This window comes from Drosophila gunungcola, unplaced genomic scaffold (assembly GCF_025200985.1).
Source record: "Drosophila gunungcola strain Sukarami unplaced genomic scaffold, Dgunungcola_SK_2 000001F, whole genome shotgun sequence".
Classification (NCBI taxonomy): Eukaryota; Metazoa; Arthropoda; class Insecta; order Diptera; family Drosophilidae; genus Drosophila; species Drosophila gunungcola.
Window position 1 is genome coordinate 16,986,250 of NW_026453197.1, and position 22,859 is coordinate 17,009,108.

Genomic DNA, 22,859 nt, shown 5'->3' on the forward strand with positions numbered 1-22,859 from the left:
TAAATTAAAAATAAAAATATTAGTGATTAGGCTCTACTGTTTGTATTTGCAATTTACAATAAGCTTTTGTTATTTATCTTGTTCCCTTCGCATCAATTTAATCTTGACATTTTTTTGAGTTCGCAGCACTATTCCATTTTCAAAGGTAATATCCTTCACAAAAGTTATGGGTAATATTCTAAAATTCCTGATAATGGCCACCAAGAGAACTTTGATCTCCAGGATGGCGAACTTTTGTCCAATGCAATTTCTTTGACCTTCACTAAAGGGTACAAAGGCGAAGGGATGACGGTTTAGGGTAATCTCCGGCAGAAATCGATCTGGTTGAAAAGTATCCGGATTTGGAAAGTGCCGAGGATCCCTCATGATATCAAACATGTGTATGTTGATTTGGGTATCCTTGGGCATGACTAGACCATTCACCACACACTCCTCAACACATTTACGACCAATGGTGGGCACCGAGGGAAACAGCCTCAGCGATTCCTTGATCACACACTCCAAATAAAAGAGCTCGTTGAACTGGAACACAGTGATCTCATCGCTGTCCTCGGGAAGGTTTTCCACCTCTTCATAGCATCGCTGCTGAACATCCTCATGAAGGGCCAACATCAGCAGGGTAAAAATAAGACAGGTTGATGTGGTATCGTATCCCTCAAACATAAAAGTGTTGACCTCATCGCAGATTCCCTGATGATCGATCTGACCCTCGGCTTCGGCTGCCAAAAGGGTATCCAACATGGCATATCGCTGCTTTTTGCCAAAATCATCCTCTTGGCCAAGTTGCTTACTCCTGAAAAGACTTCTCCTCTTCTCGATGATGCGACTGGAGAAGTCGTGGGCTATCTTTAGGTTATCCACCTGCTTTCTATAGTCTCCGAAGAGATAGAAATACACTGTGTTATAGAAAAAGGGATTGCATAAGCGCTGCTGCATGACCTCTTCTATGGCATGAATCGACTGGCGATATCGAAAGCCCTCCGTTAAGTCATCTAATTTCACGCCGAGTGCAGTTTCTGAAATAGAATTTATTAACATGGTAATTTATTCCATTAAGTTGCTAAATGCTAAACGACGACATTGATTAGTGCTCGTGGGAATTGTGATTATATATTATATTATATTTGGGCCGAGATAGAGGGGCATTATTTTTATTGAAATATTCAGCTAGTCATGCTGATTTTGAATTATATAGGGTTCAAAGCTTGCGATTTCGTTTCGTTGCTTATAAATGAACTTACCGCAAACATTGTTCAAAGTAAACTGAGGAATGACCTGATTAAGGTCTAACTCGTTGTCCAAACTTTGATTAAGGATTTTTACCAGCTTATTGCACTCTTCCCTAAAAGTGTATTATTTTTTAAATTTCCACCATTTTCTTAATAAGAATACCCACTTGAATATGGTCAGAAACGACTGCAAAACATTAAAATGGAAAGCTGGAGTCAAAGCCTTTCGTCGGGAGTGCCATTTCTGATCTATATATTGGTTGAAATTGCTTTAAAAATATTATGAAAATTCTAAAATTTAACATACCTGTGCTGGTCAACAGCCCTTCTCCCAAAAACGGTTTCAAAAGATCGTAGATCATGTTTTTTGTGATCAACTTGGGACTCTGGAATACTTCCTCGGCTTCTTCGGCCCTGACAACATTGTACATTGGCGCTTTGAAGAAATACCACAGATAATTTCGACCTTTAGCTTCAGCACAAGCATCTCTCATAAAGTTAAATATACTTTCTATTTTTATATTTCAAAAATTAGATATAGATGATGTTAGATTTAAATCAAACCCACCAGATGTGAAGCTCAGTAGGTCAAAGTTGTTTCCAAACCGGGTTTTGGTTGGGGTTACGTAAATTCTGTTTTCCAGCGGGCTGCCATCCTCAGTGCGTAGTCGCTTGCAGAGACTTAGGATGAAGTAGTTCCGATTTATGTGGGTCCACAGCTTGCAAGTTAGAAAAACCAGCAATGGTACAGAAACCAGGAGCTCCAATATCATTTCTGTGCTAAACGTTTATTCCGCCCAGACCTTTTAATACCTCACAGATTAAGCTCTGATCTAATAATGGCAATTGTCGATTGGAAACTCAGTAATCGGAACAAAACGTTGTGGCCATATCATTAACTTGTATTTAGTATAAAACATGTTCACCAAGGGTAGGTAATGGATGGGCCTATTATTTTTCCTGTTCAAACCTGTTGTAAATATATTTTGTAAAACAAAATATTTTTTTTATTAGAATATTTGTAAACAATTTAAATATGCTAGGAATGTATCTAAATTAATATAAGCATCCCACAGATCATTGATTTTATCTTGAAAATCATTTTCTTATCAGTCAGTAATAACACCCTTTAAGTTTATATGAATTTTTTAAGTCTTGTAGTACATTTTATTTTTTTTCTTTTAAGATTTTACAAATTTAAACATCTTTGGTAAACATTTTTTTCTTATTTAATATATCACTATTTGACCCTTTTCGCCAATTTCACATTGATATTCTGCTGCGTGCGTAGTACGATTCCGTTTTCAAAAGTAAGATCCTCCAAATAAGTGGCGGGCAGCAGTTTAAAATTCCTGATAACCGCTGCCAGGAGTACTTTCATCTCCAGAATGGCAAACTTCTGACCAATGCAATTTCTTTGACCAGCACTAAAAGGCACAAAGGCAAAAGGATGCCTGTTCACTGTGTTCTCCGGCAGAAAGCGCTCCGGTTGAAACTGATTTGGCTTCGGGAAGTGACGAGGATCCCTCATTATGTCGTAGATGTGGATGCTGATCTGGGTGTCCTTAGGCATCACCATTCCATTCACCACACTCTCCTCCACACATTGGCGTCCAATGAAGGGAACCGAGGGAAACATCCTCAGCGATTCCTTGATCACGCACTCCAAATAGACTAATTCGTTGAATTGGAACACACTGATCTCATCACCGTCCTCAGGGAGGTTTTCGACCTCTTCATAGCAACGCTGCTGAACATCCTCATGCAGGGCCAACATGAGTAGAGTGAAGATCAAACATGTGGATGTGGTATCGTATCCCTCAAACATAAAAGTGTTGACCTCGTCGCAGATTCCCTGATGATCGATCTGACCCTCTGCTTCGGCTGCTAAGAGGGTATCTAACATGGCATATCGTTGCTTCTTGCCGAATTCATCCACTTCCCCAAGTTGCTTTTGCTGGAACTGCTGCCTTTTGCGTTCAATAATGCGACTTGAGAAGTCGTGGACAATCCGAAGTTTCTCCGCATGTTTGCGATAGTCTCCGTAAAGGAAGAAGTACCAGTTGTAATACATCAGCGGGTTGCAAACGCGTTGTATCAGAACCTCTTCGATAGCATGTATGGCCTTTCTGTATTCATTTCCCTCTGACATGTCATCCAGCTTTACACCCAAAGCGGTTTCTGAAAAATTATAATTGATTAGTTAAAATGAACATTAAAATTGTGGTTATACTTACCGCATATATTATTTAAAGTAAACTGTGGAATAACATGGTTCAGATTCAGCTCGCCGTCTACATTTTTGTCAAGAACTTTGATTAACTTGTTGCACTCCTCTCTGCAATAATATAAAATATTCTAGGAACTGTAAGTGCTATTTGTTTAATTATACTCACTTGAAAATAGCTAAGAAAGACTGTAGTACATTAAAATGAAAAGCCGGTGTCAAGGCTTTTCTTCTGGAGTGCCATTTATGGTCTAGATAACCAAAGACTAATTAGTAAAAGTAGTTGAACACTTTAAAAATCATGACTAACCGGTGCTAATCAAAAGGCCGTCACCTAGAAAAGGTCTAATCAGTTCGTAGACCACATTCTTGGTTATCAGCTTGGTGCTCTGGAATATCTCCTCAGCCTCCTCTGCCCGAACCACATTATACATGGGTGCGTATAGGAAATACCACAAATAATTTCGGCCTTTGGCCTTGGCAGTGGATTCTCGCATAAAGCTAAAAACAGTTGCTACATAAAAAGTAAGAATTAGTATTTATAGTTTTAAATAATGGTATTTCCTACCAGGCGTAAAGTTTAGAAGATCCAAATTGTTGCCAAATCGCGTTTTTTCCGGGAATTACGGCCACTTTGCTCTCCAATGGACTGCCATCCTCCGTTCGCACTCGTTTACTCAATGAAAGAATAAAGTATGTTTTATTTAGCTGTTTAAGCAGAAGCCAAAGGGCCACCAACAAAAGTGGTGTTCCCAGCACAGCGATCCACATTTTGTCGCTATTTAATTCCAACGATCCGTTCTACAAGGGACTTCCTCACCCACTGAGCTTTGGCATAACTTTTGCCTTATACTCATGGCGATAATCCTCATCATTTGAAAATACTATATACTACTGTTCCAAACAATAACAATCAAGAAAAAAGCTTTTTGTTATCAACAAATTTTATGGTTGAATGCTTTATAATTCGGTTTTAGAAGCTATCATTTTAGTTTTATTTTTGGATTGGTTATTTTGAGCTGTTTTAAAAGTAAACATTCAAAGGTTGAATAATATATATATGAATATTGGGTATTAAATAGTCGATCTTATTAATTATTATCTGTACAGTTCATTTAATCTGCACACTTGCGGTATTACACGCGATTATAAATACGTCAAAGGTCATATAGGCACGTAACAATAAAAATAAAGGCATTTGCTCAATGAGTAAAATAAAAATACAAATAAAAAATAAAATTCGTCTTAAAATTAAAATCGTTACTAATATTTTAAATCAACACGTTAAATTTTGTAAAGTAAACCTTTTAGACTGTCATAAATGGCATTAAATGACGGAGGTGGCACGTTAGTGCATATAAATATGATTGTCATGCTATGAAAATTAAAGCGCTTCGGTCGAATGGATACGTTTTTATTTTTGTTGACGATATCGACAACGAAAGCCATGTAGTTGTTGTATATATAATAAAATATTATTATTGTGATGAAGATTTAAAGCTGGAATATAATTAATTAGTGTCGAAGCATCCTGTTCAATAAATACTAGATAGAAAGGGGTTTAAGTTCTATTCCAGAATCAGTTAATGTGGAAATTATAGACTACTAAAAAAGAGGGGTATTATCCATTAGCCTGCCTACTATCAAAACCAATAATAAGTGATTGCAGCACTTAGCAGATATCGAAATTGTTAGAGAAGCATTTGAAATACTCCAGCCAGGTTTACGATCATTTAATATCCCCATATGACCATTCCAGATTAATAACAATTTCTTGGCCAGGTCCATACACAGATTTCCTCCCAGCGGCTAAGCGGCATATTTTCCCATCGATCCAACTATGGTACTATGGAACTGGCTGCAATGTTGAAAAAAAAGGAAACGAGCAATGTCGCATCAAAATGCCGCATTGATTAAAGTTTGATTAGCTGCAGCTTGGCCAGATCGCATTTGGGCTTGAAGAATTAATTTGAGCCAAGTTTGTAATGCGCGCTCAGAAATGGCAATGCCGGCCAAGAGCAGCAGCCGTTGCAATAGAAGTAAACGTTGCACAAAAAAATTAAGTCACAGTAATTACATTTTCCGTGGAAAAGGCAGGAGCCGGAGATGAACGCGCAAACATGTTGCACGACCAGTGCGTGGACGTGGATGACGAAAATAGTCAATGCAGCAGCAGCAGGCAGCAACATCAGCAGTCGCAGCAGCAACAACAGCAGCAACAGTCACAGCAGCAATCACAACTGCATTTGGGCATGAAAAGTGCTGTGCCGGCACAATTGGCTGGAAAAACTTGCCCTGTCTCTGTTTCTTGTTGTTATGAACAAATGTTATTGCAGCGGCAACATGCTGCATGTGTTGCTGGCACAGGAGCAACATCGGCTGCTGGCACAGCAGCAACTGTGCTCATTAAGATGCAAAAGACGTCGCTTGCCGCCTTTTTAGAATTACTAATTGAATCGACGCGATCAGTGGCAATTGCAGCGGCATTGGCCACAAAAACCAACAATGAACAACAACAACCATTGCGGTGGCGGCTTGAATGTTTGTTGTTTCAACCGCTGCCATTGCATGTTGTTGTTATTGTTGTTGTTGTTGTTGCTGTCCCGCCACTGTTGCAGCTTCCGCTGCGGCGTGAATATAGTATATACAAACATACGAGCGGTATACGCCTGCGTATTTATTTATTTATGTTCCTGATTCTCGGCGATGTTTGCGATTCTTTTAGGGCATGTCCCGATGCGAAAAACTGAGCCAAAGCAGAGCCATCCGTATATTGCCAATGCACATCCGCAATCCGCTGGGGGGAATTGCTAAAACAACAGAAGCTGTGCTACTTGGGAACCCAGGGTCCAAAGACTGCGGTATTAGAGTTACTTATAAGGCTTACTCAGTACCATTAAAAGTAAGAAGAGGAAAAGAAAAGTGAAATAATGTGTTTTCTTTGCATTGCCATCGAAATTATGATTGGAATAAAACTGCTTATCATAGTTTACAAGACATCAATTATGTAGAAAGTTAAATAACTATATTTTCTGGTCTACACTAAATATGAAAAATCGTCATGGGTAAATGATTTTAATGCTCACTTTTGGTATACTATTACCAAATCGTTTCAAATAATTTATATTTTAAACAAATTATTTCCAACTTATCCTTATTACAAAGCCTTTTAGTTACACCTTTCAAATATATTTAACACTCCTTTCTGCCACATTCCTTAAATTGAGGTACACCTATTTTCGATCATTTTCCACCATTTATTTTGCAGAAATACTCATGTTTTTAACGCTGACCTTACTTGTTGCATATTTGGCTAAAGCACAAAGTCATGTAGCAACATGTTGCTCGCGCACCGCAACATTTGCTGTGCGGCAACATGATTTTTCAATTATTGCAGCGGCATGTAAAATTTGTTGTAACCGCTTGCATATTTACTTTAACACCTCGTCCCCGTTGGTGTGGCTGTGGTTCCTTGTTCCCTGTTTTATGTTTTATTTCCTTTTTCTTGCGTGTATTGCTGACAGCAGACGATGGCGGCGACGAACAGGCGACGCTTGTTAGCCATGTTGCCTGGCCTGACACTTGTTGCACGGCATTCTGCCCCAGCAACCTTTTGCGGTCGCAGTGCCCCAAAGATCGCTTGTACCATGGGCCAAATCCAAACATTTCGGCACAAACTTAAATGGCAGTTGATTTTAAATGTTGATGTGTAAAGTCTTTTATTGTGTAAAAACAATTTAAAATTGTATTTTTTCTAATTCAAGGAAAATATTTTATCAACACATACCTTATTTCATTTAATCTATGTATGTGTAATTACAGCTCATTGTGGTCATTTTTTTACCACAATACTAAATATTTACCTACGTTTTTTAATAAAACATCTGCAGTTTTGTTAAATAACTCAAGTAAATAAACTTTAAAAAACGATTTTGCTATTGGTTTAACCTTATATTATAAAATATTTTATTATAAAGAAAATAAAGAAGCATCTTACTTTATGTTCAATCCAATTCTTTGCCCACAGTTCAGTGTTGTTCTTTGGCTGATTTTGGTGTTGATGTTGCTGCTGTGTCGCTGTCGTTGTCGTTGGCGTGTGTCTCTCGCTCCACTAAACTTTTAATTAAAATTTGGTCGTATCACAGTGGCTGCTGCTTCCTTTTGTGGCTTGTTAATGTCACCTGAAGGAGGCGGGGGTTACCACTGATTTTTATGCAAATTTGCCAGTCTCGTTTTTCGGTCACCAGGCAACTTGAGGGGTTTCCAGACGAGGGCTCGCTTTTGGGATCGCAAACGGATCGAATCGGATCGGATCGGGTTCCCATGCCGAGCTGCGTTCGTCATTAAGTTGTCATGACCATAATCATCTTTTGAGACGGCCATAGACCAACTTTAGATTCCACTTCTTATATAGTATGTCTCAGTAAAAAATGGATTGCATCAATAAGGCAATTGGCATTTCCCGTCGGTTAAAAAAAACTAATACTTTTAACTGGATATTTACTTGAAATTGCAGACGAGATGATTGTAGTGATTTGCCATTGATTTCTTTATTTATTATAAAGAATTTTAGAAAAAAAAATGTGAATTGCAACTTTTCATAATACTTTTTAAAATCAATTCCATTTTATTTGCTGTCCATCTAAGTAAAGGCAAAATGATAAGAAAATTGGACAAGGCCCAGTTTAAGTTTGCATTTTGGCGTGGGACAGGTGCATAGAGATATATAGACTCACGTTTGGATGTTGCATGATCCGGTGTGGCAATTGGCCAAGATTTATTGACATAATGAAGACTAATTCGCGCGTCTGTGGCCGAGCATTTTGACAATTATTTATGTTGTATTAAGTTGTTTGGCGGCAGCGCGTGTAACGATGTAATTAATTGCCATGGATTAGACATTGCCGATGGCCGATGGTAAAAAAATGAAAAAAAAAAATAGCTGGTCACGCAGCACCGGTAAAAAGGCGGTGATGCGGAGGCACAAAACCGGGGCAAAATCGAAGTTACTCAGCCAGGAAAGCCGGCAAAGCCGCTTAGACCCATAAACAACTGAGTTTATGCGCGACCATCTGCGACGATCCGCGTTGGAAGCGGAATGGAACCGTAGCAATTCAATTGGCCATTTGGCTTTGATGCGATTTTAAGGCGATTTAAATATGAATATCGAAAAAATTGCCGTCATCAATTGTTACACTTCAAAATGATAAGAAATTGGGGTCTTTTTGATCGATTTGGTTGGAATAATACGTGAAAAAATACAACTTATATTTTAACAATTACTTATCAGGAATAAAAAAGCTATAAACATGAAAATCTCTGATAAGGTTGCCTTATGAATTTGCACTTACGAAAACTACAGCAAATATATTTTTATTTCTAAGTTGTTAATACCCATAGTTATTATATTTATTGTCAAACAGTAAATTACTTCCTTTGATTACCTGTTCTTTTAATGCCCATTAATATAACTTATCATCAAAGAATAACAACCGATAACTTTTTTAAATAAAAAGCATTAATCTAAAGTTCAATGTGCTTCTAAGCCTTAACTCTGCTGATTGAATATATACTTAATCGCAAAAAAAGAAATAGAATAATTATTTCCCATCCAAATCTTTCTCTGAATTGAGAAAGCATGCAGTTATTTAATGGGCCACAAAACGCATTGCGTATTCCTTCCACTTTAAATTTAATTAAATTTTAGCTGCCTGAACTAATTAAAAAAACAAATTTCGTTTTTAACAACCGCCGCGGAATGGCTCTTGCCCATAAAGTGTACCCAGCCTTCGGTGGAATCGTCAAATTGAATTTGCTTTCACGGGTTGGAGATTTAATTCCAGCTTTATTCCAGTTGGGTTCGTATTTTGTTTTATAGAGCAGCTACCATTATGATGTTTATGGGTCTAAGCTCATCAAAGTTTAAGCAGGCACTTTATAGTCGACTTGTATATTAGTTTCCACCTATTGTTTCACCGCATTTAAGCAGCAAAGACAAAGCCGAGTGTTGACAGCCAGTAGGAGGAGCTCTTTTAAATGGCCCACAGTCGATGGGTGGTGGTGATCTCTGCTCTCTCGACCAGTCTAGTTAATTTGCCTCAACAAGGAAACCGCACGCAGGTCGTAAAGTTGCCAGTGGAAATCAAACAGATTTTGCCGCACCGAAAAAAAAAAACGCGCGCGACTCGCGTTGTTCGCTAATTGAGTGCGACAGGGCAGAGTGTCGGCCCTTTTTCGCCATACAAGTGTATCCTTGTGCACAAAAAAAAAAAATAAATAAATAAAATTTATTACGCCACGAAACACATGAAGGACAATGCCGCTGGAGGAGACCTCCTCCACTGCCACCTCCTCCTTATTTATTGCTTCCACGAATCGCGCGCGTTCTTTTCCGAGAAATGTCCGCGGCACAGGCGATCCCAACGAAAGCTGGTGGTGGCTATCTGTCTGGGCCCGCTGTGGCCAGGGCTTAACAAGTCGACACTTTTCTTCACACCTCGGCATAGTTGGCCAGGAATTTACTTGGCCATATTAAGCTTAATGGCCGCCCGTCGCGATCGGCCCAACTGACCGACCGGTGGCAATTTCGCTGCCTCGTTTCAGCCGCAATGCGGTTATTAAATGCAAAAATTAAGATAAGCCCTTGAGGGCATTTTGCCCAAGGGCTTATAATCCGGTTTTACACAAAAAAAAAAAAAAAATGGAGTGGGAGAAGTTGGCATCCTTTCTGCAATGTTATTTTTTTGTTAAATGTTTTATTTTTTGAAAGTTCAATTACTTTTCTTTTTAGCTATTATTAAAAATAAAATGTTTTGTATGAAAAATATGCCTTGAAAGTTTTAAAATAAAACTTAGGTGGTTTAAAAATAGGGCCTTAGACTGCAGTTTTAGAATCTGCGGTATATAAATGAAACAAAAATAGTATTGAATTAATACTAATATTTTAATGCCGACTGCGGCTTGTTTTCAGAACGCATTTTTAATAAACTATCATTTTTTTAGTGTATCATTAACCATGCTTTTCGAATAGTTCATATCCTCAAACTACGCAGTGTCATGGCTAATTAGCAATAGAAAACCAGCGGGGTTTTCTCATCTCTCTCTCTCTGGAGTGAAATATATTTATTTTGCGCATATTTTCCGCCAGTTCGAACACGTGAACATAAATCGCCTCATTTTATCCCATTGAGCCCAGCTGAATGGGTCTTGGGTGCTCCCTTGGCAGCTGTGACCGTAACTGTGGCCATAGAGTGAGCTTTTTATAAGACCAGCGATCGTAAAAATACAAAATTTATATGCACTTAATTGCGGTCTCCTTTGGGTTTTCGGTGACCAAGGAAAGGCCACATTGGTGGTTCCACAAAGTCAGTGACATTGTCCCCGCTTCGCTTATGATGCACTGAATCAACTCGGAATTGCCTCAAGCAGGGCGTTCACAATGGGGCAACTTATAAGGAAAACTATACTTTATTTAACTAAAATTCCATTTTTATTGATTCATTGAGGAAGGAATTCAAAAGATGAAATTATTATGGCCACATTTTCTACTTAAATAATAAAGACTTGGATTGGAGATCTTGCTTTGCTTTGCCAGCAATAACATAGGAAATCTTATTTTTAATAAAAAATATTTTCAACTTAACTAGACTTTTCTTGGTTTGATTCTAGCACTAGTCGGGCCCTTTATTACCGATTCGGTGGCTGTTGGAAGTCTGCCAGTGTGCATTCAGCATTGCCTTAATTAAAAAGTAGCCACCACAATTTAATTAGAAGAGTCTGCTCTGGTCTTTGGATGTGGCATAGAGATGGGGTAGCCATCGCCATAGCCAAAGCCATAGCGATGGGGTTAAATACGCGTCCCACTGGCGACACCTCATCAGTCGCAGTCGCAGTCGACGGCAATTGCCAGATATGACTTTAATTTCATTTAATTGGCAAATAGGCTGCAGTAATGCAGCTGGGAACGCTCATTACGGCCTGTAATAAGTTGGGGCAGGCCGATGGAATGTTGATCCGGGCCATTCGGATTCCATTAGCTAAGCTTATTTCCTGTTTGAGGTTTTTTTTTTTTTTATCCTGGTCCCTGGAGTTTGAGAACTAATCAAGCGATTGGTTGCGCATGCGCGTGAAGCGCTAAAATGCGCCATTCTTTTATTTTTTTGATTTTTTTTTTAAGTTCCCGAGAGAGCAGCTTAAAGTCCAGCGAGATTTATGCCACCAAAGGGCGCAATATATTCAGATATGATTAATTGTGCGTCGCATTCCGTTTGTGAAGTCTCAACCTCAGCGATCCAAAGGCGGCGATAACAACGCCGCAGAATATTTCCCGATTCTCCACAGCTCGCTTCCTTGACTTTTTCGCGGACCCAGAGCATCGCACACGTACGAGAAATTTCGCGCTTTGCCAGGCATCTTTCGATGCCAAAGCTGATGCTGATGCTGCTGGACCCAACTTCCTTGAAAGAAAGGAGCCCGGCTTTTGCATAAGCCAAAAGCAATTTATTTCCCCTCTCGCTGCCAATCTATGCGCAGAAATCTCACTCGACTCCGCTGGGTTGAGACTGCCTGTGGAAAAATGCTGCAAGATGACTGACAATGTTCATATATCTGCATATGCATTGACAGTATTCTTTTCAGGGAAAGAAGTGAACTGTTGTGGTTGAGAAATGCTAGGAACTGCCAGAGGAAGTATATCGCTTGACATTGGTAAATGACCTCAAGCTTAAAGAGTTTGAGATTTTGTATTAAATGTTTTGGTTTAAGCTTAGATGTTTAACATTTTTAACATATTTATCAATTGATAAACTGAAATTGTACTAAACAGTATAAAAACTATAAGAAGGATTTGTAAACTGCTTTTCCTAGTGTTGATTACAAAATGTATAAAAATGTATTATTTCGATATAGTAAAATTAAAACTTGGAATTTTTTTAGTCGCATGTTTAAATGTTAATATTACAAATTATTATAAATATTTTTGAAATGAACTTAACTTGATTAGATTACAAAATCATTTATAGTTTTATTAAATTTAACAGTACAAACTATTGAAATACATTATTACCATGTAGTAAACCTAAAACTTGGACTTTTTTTAAGTTGCTAAAAATTCATAAAATATTGTAATAGATTTTTTTTCCAAAATTCCTATATCTTCTAAGTGTACCTGTCAATCTCTTTGTTTTTGTTTTTATAAATCCCCCTGTAAAAGGCATATAAGTTCAGTAATGTATTTTAGTACTTTAAACAGACCTTTTCGCTTTGGCCGCCTTCTCTCAGAGTATTTCTTGGGGATCGCTTTAATTTTAGTGCAAAGTCGTGTCCGTTTTTGCATAAAATGCTCGCCGACTGAAACCGAAATGGGAAATGGAAGTGCAAATGGTGCGAATGGCTGAGGCACCGGTCATGTGTGCCATTGACTGTCTGTCATTTCTGGACTTTTTCAGCGGAGTTGTGCAAGCTTCCTGCTTGGGAGAATGTTTCCGTTGAACCCTAATCACTATGTCAATACTCTGTGTGTGCGCTGAGACATTCGATCAAACATTTGCCAGCGCTGTAAAGTGTAAACAAGTTTGAAGTTGAATTGTCTCCCTCTGTCTGTTGTTGCCCCAAAAACAACCTGCAGGGACGAAAAACCGACCCCCCCCCCTCGCACATCTCGTCTAAATTGAGTTGATTTTTATCGCTGTCACATTTATGACATTATCGGAATCGGTCAATATTAAAACGAACGAATGAACGAACTCGCTCGCACCCTCGCCGCATGGGTGCAACACCTTCCATAAGGGACCGGCGATTGTGTTTATTATGACTATTATTATTGACAGCTATCGTAAATAAGGCTGCGATCTGGTCGGGCTCGATGGCTGTTTAAATTGAGCCTAACCACTCGAGTGCATTCATAACCCATAAAGATTAAAGTCTCAACGATAACCGCAGTCACACTGACCAAAATCGCGTTATAAAATTAAGTTCTTAACACGAAAACTGTAAAATAAGTGGCTATTTTGTTTTATCGACACAGTGACATATAGTCAGAATATTGTTTTATTATGACTTTAATCATTGTGCTATAAGACTTTCTTGTATTATTGTATGAGTTTTCCTATACATTTTTGTTATAAATTATCAGTCTTTATCAATTGTCTAATTTCTATTTCAAATATAGTTTTCTATTTTATTATATGGATCCAGTGCCATAAAGTCAGACTATTTTATAGTTGCTATATGATTTGCTTTATCTGTTTCTTTTAAATTAACTTATTAGTTACCAATTTTTATCAATTGTTTGTTCTCTGTTTCAAATCTAACTAGGGACTATTTTTTCAGTGCATCACACTTATTATTGCAGCACTTCTTGCATGCCGCATAATTAAAATTTCTTTTTGTGGCATGAGAGGGCACCCACCAGAAACTTTTGCTTATCACCTATTTAATTTGTAAATGTCGCTTCGCAAAGGCGAAAAAAATAAAGCAACCAAAATAAAACCTAAAAATAAAACTGGTTCTTAATTAAAACGACATTGTCGAGTTCTCTGTAAATAATCGTAACGAATCAGACAACAACATAAAAACGAAAAGTAAAAGAACGAAAAATAAAAACAGATCAGAACAGAACAGAACAGGGAACACAAATCGACCCAGAGAAGCCGAGAAGTCGAATGGTGGACCCAAAAGCCCTAAGACAGAAACTGCACCGCGCAAAGGTTTCTTTATAATTTGAAAACATTTTTCTGGCATTCAGCATTCAAACGAGTTGGAGTTTTGGACAAGAAGGTGAAGGTGCTTTGGATGGGGGGGCCTCCAGAAAGGCCTGGCTCTGGGCCAACATTTCTTCTTCTGGCCTTCCATGTTCTTCGTTCCCAGCTCGTTTTTTGATCCCATGCGTTTTGCCGATTGTGGTGCGTTGTCGCCTCGAACTGATTTATCGAGAGCCCTGGCACTTGAGACGGTTTTTAATTATATTTTTGGTCGCTTCAAATGACAAGAACTATTAATTTTTCGTTCTTCGTTCGCTGTGTGTGCGGGTCGTAAAAAAGGCGTTAAAAGGCACAAGGCAAAAGGCAGGGAGATGGATCGTAGGCCATTAAAGAGAAGGATTTAATGGGAATCAATTCTGACGCTGATCGCTAGGAAATTAAAGGAAATGCGTTGCTATTTCGGTGGGAGTTCAAAAAGATTGTAAACGATTTGGCGGTGCTTAGATAAGGACACGATAGCAAGCGGACTTTAAACAAGTGCCGATGTGATAATGGTCTTTAAAGCAGGGGTTGTTAATTATATTAAAGGCTTTCGGCTTTTTATTACGCTGGTAGATTACACACAGCACTTTAACGTTTATACATAAATGAAAATCACAGTAGTCCTTAAAAAATAAAAGTCTCTTATGGCGATGGCAAAAATGAAACCCTAATTGAATAAGCTTAATATGGTACTGTTTCGTGTAATTTGAGGTAATTGTGGGCCTTACTGTTATATGGCAGGCTAATTGATTCGCCGGCATCCGCAGCTGTCGTTGCACATTTCCTCTCCAGATTCAGGTTCGCGGATCCATTAAGTTCCCGGGACCCAAAACGATCCCAGGCCTCTCGATCGCGGTGTGTGTATGTGCGTGCCAAGGCAAAACAGTAGCCAACTGGCATGGAGTCAAGCCGCCACATAATCTGTCAAAAGAAAAAGTTCATAATAAATCAAATGTCACGTAAACAATATTATTAAAATGATGCAGTCACCGACACGGCACTGGACTTGGGCCTGGGCCTGGACCTGAACCCCAGTTCGAGCCAAAACCCGAATCCGAATACGAATCCCAGCCCATTTGCCCGACCCAGACAACACTCATTAAATGGGAGAGAGCCTCCGGCAGGCAGAAGGGATCTTAGTGGGGAAAGGGCCATCCGTTTGGCATGCAAAGCGAACTGCAGATTCTCTACACTCAGAAAAATAGCTGTGGGTAGCAAATATGCAAGGGAATACTTAAGTTCGTAACTAATAAAGGCATACATTCGTTTATTAAAAGAAATTAAAGGATGACATTGTTTATACTAAACCTCCTATTAAGCGTTCAAAAATTTACACTAAGGCGTATAAAATGTGTAGAATTTTAAAACATTTATTAAAATATGCTCCAGTGCCAATAAAATCTAGCGTTTTTAAGAAGGAGCTGGAAAACACACAGTTTACTTTTATCGTTATTTAAGCTAATAATTACTTAGGTCATACATTTTTATTGTATATCATAGTTTAGGGTTTAAAAATTGAATTTTATTATACAAATTATATATAATTTAATAAATAATAGTGCCAATTAAATTCTTATCGTTTTAAGATGCTGCAAAGTAATGACCACAAACTTCTGGAATATTACTTTAAATCAAAAAAAAAAATAATAATAATGAAATAGAACATAAAATCAACCTAATCTTTCTTTCAAATTTGGACCTAAACTTATGGGCTTGCCATGATCAACACCTTATTTAATGTAGATTTTTTCCAAGTGCTTGGACTGCTCCAACTGCTCATTGCTTATCTGCGACCGTTGCTGCTGCTGCTTCTGCTGCTGCTGCTGCTGCTGCTGATGTGGTAAGCATAACGAGTTGGGGCATTTAAGCCCCGAGCCACACAAAAGTTACAAACTGCCATTCAGGTAGACGGCGGCGATTCGAGATGGAGCTGCAGCAACGGGACGAGGTAGATGGCCGGGATTCTTGTCGGGTTTTTGTGCAGCTTCTGCGCGCATTTATGAGGTTCGAGGATCGAGAATGGAGGATCCACGGGTCCCGCGGGTTTTTGTCAACGTCGAGAGACGACCAAAAAGCGATCAGGGACCGGCGAGCGACGACCAAGGCTTTGTGTCAAAAAGGCTGGGCCCGTCCTCGATTCCCGTCTGAGTTGCAGGTACGCGTTAATCACACTTTGCCGCTCGCCGTTTTCGGATTCTTGTGGCTGAAAAATACATTTAAAATTCCAGCCACGTCTGCCGGCCAGGCGAATTGCCTTGGCATTAATTAAAGACTTTAGGGCTGCGGCTGCTCTTGCTGCGGCTGAAGGAACGGAGTAGAGAAGCAACTTTTGGGGGCCTTTGGGGAATATGGCCAGGCTGGAAATTTCACACCTTCGCGTACAGTTGCAGGGCCGCAAAAAGTGAGTGTAGGCGTGAACCTTTTAGGAACCCGAATGGCCTTTTCAAGCAGCCATTAAAACGTAACGAATACCCTTCGTTTATGTAATTTGGTCCGTAATAAGTCGGTTACTTGGGTCGTTGAACCCCAGCTGCATTGGGCTGGCTGCATATCCAGCCGGCAGGCAGCCCACTCTAATCGATAATTTATTGCAGGCCGGGGAACAATGCCGGCCAGGCATCCAGGCATCCAGGCATCGGCAATGGCATCAGTGGAGCTTGACCAGCACACCAAGCGCCAAGAGAAAGCTAGAGTCTAAACCTAAGCCTAAGCCTAAGCCTTGGCCTAAGTTTAAAACCCCTGGAAAATGCAAGCTTTGGCTGTCTCAGTTCTGGCTGTTATTCTGTTTTTCTGTTCTTCTGGCCAAGAACCAAGATCCACATCTGCCACAGAAAGAGAAACGAAAACACGAAGCTGCTCTGTGGCTCAGACTAATCTGCCGGAGCACATCGCGATGTGCCAGGACCGGCTTTAGCCTTTTCCCCCGATCCTTCCCCATCCTTTCTGTCCTGAACTTCCTCGTCTCGTTGAATTTATGTTTAAGCATTTCATGCCATTGCCGGCCACGTACTGTTCTCGATATGAAATCTTTTTGCTGGGCTTTCAGTGATCAGAGCGTGACACGGATTTTTCAAGAGCATTGTCTTGGGTTAAGTCTTAAGAAACTATTTTGTTTAATTTTGTGATCCTATTTCTAATACTGACAGTTTTTGAATTTGTTTTTAAATTTCCTTGAATCACATTTTTTTTAAGGTTTTTAGAAGTCGGAATTTTGAATAAATAGTTAGTTTGGTTTTATATTATAGAAATATTTTACTACTTATCTCATAAACCTTTTGCAATTCTCTTAGAAGTCTAAAATTGTAATATGGAGTATATTTTTAATCTGTTAAGTTAGCTTAGTTAATAAATAAATATAGAACTACATATAATATCAATAGCTTACCAAATCAAGGTAGGCAAGTTGTTTTAATTTTTAAAAAATTTTTTGATATATTTGTATTTTTTAAAAACACATAATTAAAATATTTACCATTAAAAAATCCCTATTATTATCCTTCTTTATTTATTTGAGGTCTAGACCATATTGCTAAAAAAATATGTTAAGAATACCTAGCAGACATTTTTTAATTAAAACTCCTTATTTATTTGTTTAATTAAAATATAATATTTTGTATCCGCCCTGTTGACCATCTCTAGGCCCTGTTTATGTTCGGCTCCTGCAGCTCGTTCGCAGCTTGGCCATAATATTTATGCCGTTTTTGTGTGCCCTTTGCCGCTGCCACAGACGACGTCGCGTTTCCCCTTCTTCCGATTCTTCAGTTCCTGCTGCTGCTGCTGCTGCTGCTCCCCGATCTCCATTGCCATTTCCATCTGCAGCTCGATGGCTGCTTTGTGCCTTCAGCTGGGCTGGTGTGAAATAATGATGCCGTTGCACAGATAAGGTGCCTTCTAAAAGTGGAGTTTCGTGCCTGCCCCATTGTGATTGGGGGATTGTGTGCGATCGGGCCTTATAGAGATGGAGCAAAAGCAACAGCAAAAGCAGGAGCAGGATGCAGAGATGCAGACGCGAAGACCCGCAGCAGAAATAACATAAATGGCTCGACGGCGGACTGGAATGGTAAATCTCGAGCTGTGCATCTTGGGATGCAATTTGAAATGGGCTTCGTTTGCTCCCCACATTCTCGTTCCCTGGTGTCCGGTGGTCGAGCGTTCAGTGTCCGGTGTCCATAGTCCGATGTCTGCTGTCCTCTGTCCTCTGTCCGCTGTCCGTTGCAATTGCAAATTTCTTTTAATAAGCCTTTTGACGCCTCGCTGCCAATGCCAATTGTAAATGGCACGGAACCTGCCCCGCGGTAAGCAAAAAGAAGGAAGCCGAGGAGGGGCTCAAATTATATATACTTAGTGATGCGGCCTTTCCGGTCCGATTGAAATAGCAGACCCAATGACGCAAACGGGGACGAGCATAATGAGCATAGGGATGCACGAGGCGCGAATGCAACCCAACTGTCGGTGTCGGGGTCACTGCAGGTCCAGATGGGGGGTTCGCTATAATGGCATTGATAGATCTTGCTATAGTCTGCTTCACACAATTAAGACTGAAATTATAGACAATTTTACCTTCGAACCAGTACTTAAAAGTTTAAAGTGTTTTAGGTAACATTCGAACTTGTACTTAAAAATCTAACAAAAATATTAGAAATAATTATTTGTACTTTGATAAATTGAAACGATATAAAAAGATTTGTGTTATATTTAGGCACATTAACAATATATATATTAAATACGTCTTTGTCTAAGTTCTTAGTAAGTTTCTATCAAAATCCTCAAGAGAAAAAAAGAGCACGTCTATTTATAAGTTGTGTATTGTTTATTTATTTATTTAACATATATTTTTATTGACATTATAACTCATTAAATTTAATATAATAATAGTAATAATAATAGATTCCTTAATAGTTATGCTTTTTTATTTTTTACACCTTAACCAAACTTGTCTTACTTATTTGAAACGCACTGTGCAATTACCGAGTACAATGGTTAAGTCAAGGCAACTTAACAAAAAAAAAAAAGGGGAAGAGGTCGCCGGGAGTATCCATTTCTCATTTCGTTTTTAGCCCGATGCTTGATCATTTATCTTGTCAAAGCTAATTTAAAGTTAGCGCTTCCTCCGTCTCGTTCTCTCTTTTTAACTACGTTCTCCGTCTCTTTTTCTACTTATTCGCGCTGCCTTATTTCGCACGTAAAGTGTTAAAGAGCAACAACAATGGACACTGCAAAAACCCCCTCATTCAAAAGAGTAACAATTTATTTCTTCCTGTGGCTGAGCACAAAAAGCGCATGAAATAATAAGCAGCAAAACAAAATATTCGTTAATTTTTTTGCAACGTCACGTAGGCTTTTTGCTTCAAAAGTTGTTGTTATTATGATTGCTGTTTTGGGCAGAAGTCTCACCAACGTGCATTGTGGGTTAATAGCAAAGGGAAATGCCAATGGGTTAATTAGTTTGCAGGCTTTAAATTTGGGAAACAGGATTTATTGGGCAAAGTAATTTCTTTAAAAGTTTTAAGTAACGTAATTGTCAATTGTAGAGTATGCTTTAAATACAAAAGGAAGATTTTTTATTTTTTTTTAAATTTTTATTTAAAGAAAAAATAAAATCCATTAAAAAATTAAGGAGATTCCCATTCAAGGTATATAAATTTAGAATGCTAAGGCCTTTTGTGTGCTTTTTAAAATACAAACCAATTGTGTAGGTTTATAATTTAAAGATTATGCATTACCCATTTCTTTTTAACAATAGTCACACAATTAGTTGATTTGCTGATGCAATTAATAAATTGCGGATTATGATAATTTTTATTAAAAAGCAATGTAGATTTTTTCGCCACCACTTTGACATTTGATTTTATTCTCAAAAAATGCAGATTAAAGCTTGTTACGAATTGCTGACTTAAACTTATACAAGATAGATAAATATAGAGATGAACAGAGCTCCAAATCTTTATTATAACAGCCAATTCAAATGGAGGTACGCACTTTCCTCACTCCCAGCTCAATGTCACTGGCAGTTGAAGTTTTGCCATTGCCATTGAAAATTGAAAATTGGCATTGCGTTTACTTATTCATGCGTCAAAGTTTCGTCTCTGGGGGCAAGGAGCATTGCCAATCCATTCGTTGGGATTCCTTGGTTTATGCGTCCATTGTGTGTCTGGCCAAGATCAGAGGAGTCCAGGCCAGAGTAGACATCGGGGTAATGAGGCTGCGGCTGCTGCATGTGTCTAGCCATGGGACACGCCACTCATCAATTAGACTTTTCCTCAAAAATCCGCCCGAAAACCGCCCGACTATTCGGCCCCACTTGCTTCTGATCTGTCCTCCGTCATGGGTCCATTGTGATTGTGATACTTTTTTGTTTTGTTTTTCGGGACACACAGGGAACATGATGTTCGACACCACAATTTGTGTTGTACTTCGTGTACTCGACATGGGCCATGGAGTGGGGGGGTGGGCATTCGGGGAGAAGGCGGTGGACGTCGCGTCTTTTGCATTGCAAAGTACAAATGGGGAACGACGCAGACGTTGCTGCTGTGCAACGACCCTGAGGAGCCGCCTCCGAATCCAAATGCAGCAACAGCAACAGCAGCAGCTTGGCATTGTTCAGCTCCTGGCTGGACTTGGACTCGGGTTCCTTCTCCGGCAATCAATTGTTGCATCTTGCTCTCGCTCTGCGGCTGTTGCTGTGGCTGTGGCTGTGGCAACGAGGCAGACAAACGGCGTCGTCGCCTCGTTTAATGCACTCAAATAAATTGCACAAAATAAGAATACCTTAAAAGTATTACCTAAAAAATAATAAAATATATAAAAAATAGTTTAAATGGCTCATAGTCACCTTAAAGTAACCCACTGATATTATATGCATACAAATAGTTATCAAAATCAAAAGAGATTCTTTATAAACTATGCATTTGTTGAAATCGACCTAATATATACCCAGTTTTTTTTTTATTGTTTTTTCTTAAGTAATTTCTGAAAAATGAATACACCTTATTAATTAAAAAAATAAATTGTATAAGAGTACCTACGCCAAAATTGTTCAATATAGTTTCTATCAATCTGTAAACTTCCTTTAAATGTTGTTCAATAAAACATCTATTCAATTTAAAAGTACCTCGCAATGTTTTCTCCCAGTGCATCCCTGACCAGGTTGTGTCTCCTTGGCTTCCCATTGGTCCCGGCTTAGGTGATATTGCCTTATCTGATGTGTCATTTCTCTGTGTGCTGCCTGTGCTTCTGTGACTCTTTGCACGCGCATTGCGAGACTTTATTTTTGGTCAACAGTTTTTTGCTTGTTAGCCAAGTTATGCGGAGACCGCAACTGGGAAACTGAAGGGAGGTGAGGGGAGAAAGCCAAAAAAAAAAAAAGGCGAAAAACCGTTTACCACATTGCCCAAATAATTGTCGTGTTGCGGGCTCGTCTTTCGCCGTTCACATTGCCAATTATGAGGCACGCTCCACGCGCTTTTGTGGCCCGTTTGCTGTCACATCTAAGCGGTTGCGGCACGCCCACATTCTGGCAACGACTCCCACAACCAGTCACCCACTCTACACCACTCCACTCCACTCCACTCGACTCCCACTACTTTGTGGCACCTTTCCACCTCATAGCTGGCCTCCGTGGCCCCGCTGCCATAACCATGTTTTCCTCGGAAAACCCAGCTCGTTTATCAGGCGGCGGGCATCGGGCAAACAGCTCCAGCTACAGAGCCAAACAGAACCAAACCCAATCCCAATTCGCAATCCCAATCCTAAACCCAAACCCAGCTCTCGCTGCTCAGCTACATTCGTGTTTATCAAAATGAAATGTAATGAAGATCTGCATAATATTTCCTGTTTGGCGTATAAATGGTGCCAAAGACTGTAAATTGATCCGAGAACAGAACAAGGGTACATGTAATGCCATATGCATTTCTTCAGAACCCAATTTTTTGTGTCGGACAGCCATGATGTGTATAAGTACAGCCTAATGGGATTGGACCTGGCCCACGAGATGATGCACGCCATTGGCACTCACGGTATCCTAATCGACAACCATGGAGGTGTTCAGAAAATTGGCCAGGATATCTTGTCTTTGCCACAATTTAAGGCTGGCTTAAGTTGCATGAACCGTAGAAAAACGGAGTATCTCGAAGAGCGCATGGCGGATATCGAAGGTCTTAAACTTGCCTACTCCGTGTACTCCTCTAAAAACTCCGGAAACTGGAAAGCTGTCAATATAACCAATTTGAACCTGGAACAGATTTTCTTTCTCAATGTGGCGCAGTTATTCTGCACAGATAACTACCCGCGAATAATTCTCAATCACGATCATCACCGGCTGCGTTTGCAGCAAATTGTAAAGGATTATGAGCCGTTTGAAAGGGCTTTTAAATGTCCTCGTAAAACTCGTTCACATGAAAAGTGTCACCTGTGGTGATTATTTTGAAAGAAAATTACCTTAGGATATTAAGCTTAAAGTTACAAAATAAATCTACAGCACGGCTTTTGGCCGACTTATTATATTATTATTTATTTATTTATTTGTACACTGTAAGCTTAAGTGTATAACTAGGCTGCACGACGAGTGTCAGCCATAGCTGCTTAACTTATTTAATATGTGTGTTATTTAAGAAAATAATAAAAAAAATATATATAACAAGACTTACAATGAACTAAACAACA

General features: G+C 39.2%; 3 protein-coding genes across 5 annotated transcripts in view; 1 reads left to right on the forward strand and 2 right to left on the reverse strand.

Moving 5' to 3' along the window:
• LOC128262909 (bone morphogenetic protein receptor type-1B) overlaps positions 1–22,859 on the forward strand; it is a 59,546-nt gene that overhangs the window by 3,137 nt on the left and 33,550 nt on the right. The window lies entirely within an intron of this gene.
• Positions 60–2,055, reverse strand: LOC128262910 (probable cytochrome P450 4ac2). Of its 3 annotated transcripts, none has more exons than XM_052997492.1 (5): positions 1,798–2,055; positions 1,537–1,665; positions 1,397–1,478; positions 1,242–1,342; positions 60–1,016 (listed from the first exon to the last, which is right to left on the reverse strand). In XM_052997492.1, the coding sequence occupies exons 1-5, from the start codon at positions 2,000–2,002 to the stop codon at positions 70–72; spliced, it is 1,464 nt and encodes a 487-aa protein (XP_052853452.1). In that variant the 5' UTR covers positions 2,003–2,055; the 3' UTR covers positions 60–69. The 3 variants fall into 3 exon arrangements, with proteins under 3 accessions (XP_052853452.1, XP_052853451.1, XP_052853450.1); XM_052997491.1 differs by having other exon boundaries at positions 1,537–1,716; XM_052997490.1 differs by having other exon boundaries at positions 1,537–1,740; positions 1,798–2,054.
• LOC128262913 (probable cytochrome P450 4ac1) lies at positions 2,384–4,315 on the reverse strand. The gene is given in 6 exon segments (XM_052997494.1): positions 2,384–3,410; positions 3,467–3,567; positions 3,626–3,707; positions 3,767–3,970; positions 4,025–4,070; positions 4,072–4,315. Coding segments are annotated over 6 exon segments (1,530 nt in total). The 5' UTR covers positions 4,228–4,315; the 3' UTR covers positions 2,384–2,469.

What these genes read in the sequence shown, in the direction of transcription:
- LOC128262910 (XM_052997490.1), bottom strand. Translation starts at nt 2,002, where the DNA reads ATGATATTGGAGCTCCTGGTTTCTGTACCATTGCTGGTTTTTCTAACT. An exon ending in CCTACTGAGCTTCACATCTG is followed by an intron (nt 1,741 to 1,797) that starts GTGGGTTTGATT and finishes ATATAAAAATAG; the next exon opens with AAAGTATATTTAACTTTATG. An exon ending in TACTTTGAACAATGTTTGCG is followed by an intron (nt 1,017 to 1,241) that starts GTAAGTTCATTT and finishes ATTCTATTTCAG; the next exon opens with AAACTGCACTCGGCGTGAAA.